The sequence below is a fragment of the Oncorhynchus kisutch genome, linkage group LG24 (assembly GCF_002021735.2).
Source record: "Oncorhynchus kisutch isolate 150728-3 linkage group LG24, Okis_V2, whole genome shotgun sequence".
NCBI lineage: Eukaryota > Metazoa > Chordata > Actinopteri > Salmoniformes > Salmonidae > Oncorhynchus > Oncorhynchus kisutch.
Window position 1 is genome coordinate 14184951 of NC_034197.2, and position 6000 is coordinate 14190950.

The following is a 6000-nucleotide window of genomic DNA, read 5'->3' on the forward strand; positions in this document are numbered from 1 at the left end:
AAATGCAATAAATCTTTTTCGTTTTGTCGCTACTTCCTCATTGTGTTTAAGCGAGCATGCCTGATTATGTTTGTTAGAATTGCCCAAAGAGCGACTGAAAGTTGTCTGTGTCATCGAAAGTTGCCGTTTTGTTTTGCTCTGCGTAAAGTTATGTATTTTTGTATATATATTATTTTTTTCCTGTCTCACTGTGTTTGTAGCAAATATGGATTATATGACTCTGGGGACGTTTGCATCAATGGAATCCCGCAAGCGCGTCACTTGAAAGGACGTCTGACTGAATACGAGCTGATTGGCTTCAGATCCTCGCCCCTGCATTGCTTGTATGGGAAATTACACCGCGATCAAAACAACAGGGAACTCGGAAATCTCCGATTCCCGACTTCAGTGCGTTCAAGACAACTGTGAACTCTGAAAGAAACGAGTTCCGACTGGGAAAACTCGTTTTGAACGATCATCCAACTAGGAATTCCCACTCGGGCGCTCGGGCCTCTTTCTAGAGCTCCGGCTTTCGTCCGAAAGATCACTGACGTCATGATTTCACCTCGTATTCTTCCGAGTTCTCAGTTGTCTTGAATGCACCATTGAAGGGGGCGTCCCTCTGACGTAATGGCAAAATAAAATTGATTGTATAAATGTGTTCCCAAGATCTCAATAACAGAACTGCAGAGCAACTTCAGATGCAAGGTAACTATGGATATTGCTTAAAATACTAGTGAGATATAAACAGGTAAGCAAGCTCTCAGCTTCCAGGTATTGCTTTCAGTATGATATTACAGTGCATTCTCTAAGTACATTTATTTAGGTAATGAATCATCCTTGCTATTTACTTTATTGTTGACATTAAAAAATTTTGTCCTGAGATGCATACATCTAAAAAGACATACATGCAAAATACCTTAGAACTGGGGGCATGTCATCCACAGTTGATGGGAGGGCAAATAAAAGTTACTCAGAAAATATATTTGCTAGTCAATTGCTGCAAGGTAAGTCAAAAATAACAAGAAATTATCATTATACAATCATACGGTATGTTAATACTGTTATTCAGTTCTAAGAATGCTGCATGATAAGACCAGTATGAGGTACCACAGGTGTTCCCACATAGTGCCTCTGTTGTGCACCTTCTGTGTCCTAATCTAATGTACTGCCAGCTACACTATTTATAAAGCAATGTAACAGTCAGATAAAAGCATACTAGTGTGGCTACAAGGACACGGATACAGAGTCTCCCCGACTTTAGTTGTGCTTATAGACATTCAAATCAGTCTGTTACATTCAGTAGGGGGGTCTACACTCCTCTTCCTTCATTTGAGTCCCAACTCTGAAAGACAACCCCTTCAGATGTGTCAGACATGTAGTTTGGTGTGTTTTTAAACTTCAAGGATTTCCAGATAATGGAGATGTAGTTCAGGAAAACACTTAACTACAGTATGCTTTCTAAGAATCTATGGTCAGTCAGGGAGGCTCAGACCGCCTTATTCAAGTTTTATTAGTGGTATGTATACACTGTCCAACTAAATGTTTACTTGTAGGTTCCTTCTCGACAATGCAACAACAATAAGAAATATGTAATAAAAGATAAGAATACGACAAAGTAAATAGCTCAGTAGAATAGAAAACAGTTAGCATAAGTTTAATACAGGAAGGCACAAATTATAGTCCAATATTTACAAGTTTGGGAAGGGGGGATTGGAGGGCAAGTGTTTAAATTGTGCAGTATTTAGCAATCATAATAAGAGTCTGGTAGCAGCAGATGTGATGTGTGTGGGTGTGTGTGCGTGTGTGTGGATGTTTGCGTGCGTGTGCGTGTGTGTGTGTGAAGCCTTTCGATGACCTAGATTTGACAGTCCTCTCTATTCAGGGATTGGCAACCCAGGGGAACAGGATGTCCACTCCAAACTCATTACTAGCTTCTAGAAGATTGTAGGATCTCCTAAAGTCAGCTCACACAGACCCTCTGTAAAATTGCCATAGTCCATTTTCTCACAGATAGTTGTCTGTACCTTGAATCCACAGAAATGAATGTCCCCCCACATGGAGCTCAGCCTTATGAGAACAGCCTCTACAACTCAGAGTCTCTGAACCTGGACCTTACCTCCAGGTTAGCTATGGATGTGAGTAGTCATACGGACCAGCTCTCTTCCCCTTCTCTGACTAGCATCAACTCCCTGGTGGGCACTTACAATGGAGAGTTTAATGCCTGTCAGATTGCCACAGCTCCTACCACCGCCTCGGACCCTGAGCCGCCCTTCAAAATTGATGACTTCCAGGTTTACGGCTGCTACCCTGGCACCTTGGCCCTGAGCTACTTCGACGAAGCCCTGTCTTCTGGTGGCTCTGACTTTTTCGGCAGCCCTGTGTCAGCCCAGTCTCCCTGTACTCCAGGTTTCCAGACCCAGCCTGCGTCAGTTTGGGACTCGCCCTTCGGTCCATACTCTCCCAACCCAGGCAGCTGGATGGCTGATAAGACTGCATTAACACAGCCATCCTCTTTCTTCACCTTCTGTCCCGGCTCAGTTGAGGATCTGTCTCCTCTGGGCCAGCCCCAGCTGGCTGAGCAAGACCCCTTCTCTCTGGGCCATCAGCACCCCTCCACCCTGTCCTTCTCCCCTCTAACCCAGGAGCCAGGCACCCTAGATGTCTCAGGCCTCATTGAAGGGAGAATGTCTGCGAAACCGCACAGCCCTACTGAAAACGAGGGTCTCTGTGCTGTTTGTGCGGACAACGCCTCCTGCCAGCACTATGGGGTTCGCACCTGTGAGGGCTGCAAAGGTTTTTTCAAGGTGAGAAGCTTTTTCCTTTCTCTTCAGTCAATTTCTTTCCATAACTGAGTGTCATTGCTTAACTTGAACTGAAAAAGGTGCCGGTACTCATTTTGGGTGCAGGTACTGTTTATATTTAGGTGCATGAGATTCACAATACTTTTGAGCTTATATTCTAAAAGAGTAGCAGTAGACAAATGCTGGTGTCGGTACTCCGCTCCGGTGAGCTCCTACCCAAGTCAAGCACTGTGTCTAATACATTTTTATTCAATGCAAAACACATTTTATACATGCATCGCCATTGCTGGACTGGTATAGAGACTGAGCTACCATAGCTAAGCTTTTTTTCTGTGTGCTTTGCAGCGTACTGTACAGAAAAAATCTAAATACGTGTGCCTTGCAAACAAGGACTGTCCAGTTGACAAGCGGCGACGGAACCGCTGCCAATTCTGTCGTTTCCAGAAGTGCCTGGCAGTAGGCATGGTGAAAGAAGGTGAGCCCTTCAGATTCATTTTACTACCACATTTCTCACCATAACCACTGTTCTTTCTCAGTTCTCAGTTGCTAAGACATTATCAATTTCTCTCTCGAAGTTGTGAGAACAGATAGCTTAAAAGGTCGAAGAGGTCGTCTGCCCTCCAAGCCAAAAGCAGTCCAGGGCCTATCGTCTGCTGTGTCTCGAGTCGACATCATTGCCTCTCTTGTGAGAGAATACATTGAATCAAACTCTGGTGTTGAGAAACTGGACTACTCCAAGGTAAGGACAACTGAAAATTCTCCATTGTGGTCTATCTATTATTGTTTTTGGGGATTATTATGACGCTGTTGGCCTAAATAGAACCATGAGAATGCAGGGCATTCCCCTAATGGAACTAACAGAACTAACTTCTTTCCTTCCTTTGTAATTCAGTACCAGGAGACTGTGGCCAGTCTGTCAGAGAAAGAGGACACTTGTGACATCAAACAGTTCTACAACCTCCTCACGGAGTCCATGGAAGTGATCAGGAAGTGGGCTGAGAGCATCCCTGGGTTCACCGCCTTCTGCTCCGAGGACCAGGAGCTGCTATTGGAGTCAGCCTTCTTAGAACTGTTCATCTTGCGACTAGCATACAGGTGAAAAGAAGAACCAAATGTTATCGCTGTTAAAAAAATAAAACGCTCCCAAAAAAATAGCTTGCATAATCAGAGCCATGGCTTTGTTGTTTTGACATTACTCGCTGTATTGCTATGATTATACAGTACATACATTATGGATATGACTGGGGTGATTGCACCCACAACTAACATTGTGCAGATATTTTTGCTATAACAAACATGAATCCCCCCCCCCCACCCAAAAAAGTTAATCATCCCTATTATATTCTCTTCCCAAGGTCCAACCCTGAGACGGACAAGCTGATTTTCTGCAATGGCATGGTGCTTCACCGGATGCAGTGTATACGGGGCTTCGGTGACTGGATAGACTCCATCATGGACTTCTCCCAGAGCCTCCACCGCATGAACCTGGACGTGTCATCCTTCTCCTGCCTCACAACTCTGGTCATAATCACTGGTGAGAGCTCAACCCACCTATGCTTACACATCAGCCTGCCAGGCTGTGCTAGAGATAAGACACCATAAACCAGTACAGTATGAGGTTGCAACACAGAGCCTGCAGTCAAGCTTTATGCTCACCCTAACCTGAGCTGCCTGAACAAGCTGAATATGCATGAATCTTGACACATAGGCCTACATAATGTTATTGTGTTATAGAATAATGTTAAAAATGACCTCTCTTTTTGGTGTTCACTCTGCTTTACCTGGTCACACACTCATGCCATTTCTGTCTCCTGATTCTCCACAGACCGCCACGGCCTGAAGGATCCAAAGCGGGTGGAGGAGTTCCAGAGCCAGCTAATCACCTGTCTCAGAGATCACGTCTCCAGCTGCGCCCCCGACTCCACTGGGCCCAACTACCTGTCCCGCCTTCTGGGAAAACTGCCTGAGCTACGGACTCTCTGCACCCAGGGCCTGCAACGCATCTTCTATCTCAAGCTTGAGGACTTGGTCCCACCACCCCCCATAGTTGACAGAATGACCATGGACATTCTGCCTTTATGAGAGCGAGATAAGACAATACCGACTGTGCACTTGTGCTGCTAAAGCGACGATAAAGGAACGTCAAATGATCAAGCGGTCTCAGTGTTGAGTAGGGACAAATTAAGGAAACTATGCTCCCAAAGATTTCACATGAAAGTACTGAATTATACTGTAAGACTTAAAAAGATATGAAGCTATTCAAGCACTATCGTACTTGAGGAAAAATGGACCTCTCTCGTTCATTAGCAATGGCTGTAGTATGGTGATGAAAATGTGTTATAATTGAAATAGTTTTCCTTGTTTTAGTGCAGTATTTCAGACTTATGGCTTTGAGTGTGCACTAACTGTTAGTGTGCCACCAATGATCCACAACCAAAATGGTAGACAGTGGTCAACTGTGGGAGATGAGGTGGACGTGTGTCACACCCTGACCTTAGAGATCCTGTTTATGTCTCTATTTTGGTTTGGTCAGGGTGTGAGTTGGGGTGGGTATTCTATATTCTATTATTTGTATTTCTATGTTTTGGCCCGGGTAGGGTTCTCAATCAGGGACAGCTGTCTATCGTTGTCTCTGATTGAGAACCATACTTAGGTAGCCCTTTTATTCACCTGTCTTTGTGGGAAGTTGACTTTTGTTTATGGCACATAGCCTGTTGCTTCACGGTTCTTTTCTCATTTGTTGTTTTGTTGGTGTCATTTTTTATAATAAAAGAAAATGCACGCTCACAACACTGCACCTTGGTCCACTTCCTTCAACAGCCGTGAAATAACTTCGCACCACCAAAGGACCAAGCAGCGTGGTCAGGAGGAGAGTACACAACGGAAACCTGAGAGGCAGCCCCAAAAATACTTTTGGGGGGGGGCAGATGACGTGGGCGTCTGTGCTGAGGGGTGAGTCCGAGACCAAGGAGGAATTCTTGGACCATTTGAGTGAGGAGTGGTTGGCAGTGGAGAGGGACGAAAGAGTTTGGAGGGGTTGGAGTCTGGAGCAAGACAGTCACTTTGAGGAGCATGTGACCCTTCAGGCACCATGCTTTGCACCACAGCCCAGTGCGTCCTGTGCCAGCATCCCATAGTTGCCGGGCTAGGGTAAGCATCCAGCCAGGATGGGTTGTGCCAGCTCTGCTCTCCAGACCTCTGGTGCATCTATATACCC

The 6000-nt window shown here is 45.2% G+C and overlaps 1 protein-coding gene across 2 annotated transcripts; it reads left to right on the top strand.

Moving 5' to 3' along the window:
- Positions 1-558: 558 nt before the first annotated feature.
- On the top strand, positions 559-5578 carry LOC109869612 (nuclear receptor subfamily 4 group A member 1). 2 transcript variants are annotated; one of them, XM_020459861.2, is made up of 7 exons: positions 559-687; positions 2020-2786; positions 3129-3258; positions 3359-3522; positions 3676-3878; positions 4139-4317; positions 4609-5578. In XM_020459861.2, exons 1-7 carry the CDS (start codon positions 636-638, stop codon positions 4863-4865), a joined length of 1752 nt encoding a protein of 583 aa, XP_020315450.1. In that variant the 5' UTR covers positions 559-635; the 3' UTR covers positions 4866-5578. The 2 variants fall into 2 exon arrangements, with proteins under 2 accessions (XP_020315450.1, XP_020315451.1); XM_020459862.2 differs by lacking the exon at positions 559-687 and adding an exon at positions 699-730.
- Positions 5579-6000: the final 422 nt, after the last annotated feature.

Excerpts from the sequence above, each read along its gene's own strand:
- LOC109869612 (XM_020459861.2), top strand. The coding sequence starts at position 636 with ATGTGTTCCCAAGATCTCAATAACAGAACTGCAGAGCAACTTCAGATG. Across the intron at positions 3,259-3,358 it reads AGTAGGCATGGTGAAAGAAG|TTGTGAGAACAGATAGCTTA; the intron begins GTGAGCCCTTCA and ends TCTCTCTCGAAG. Across the intron at positions 4,318-4,608 it reads AACTCTGGTCATAATCACTG|ACCGCCACGGCCTGAAGGAT; the intron begins GTGAGAGCTCAA and ends GATTCTCCACAG.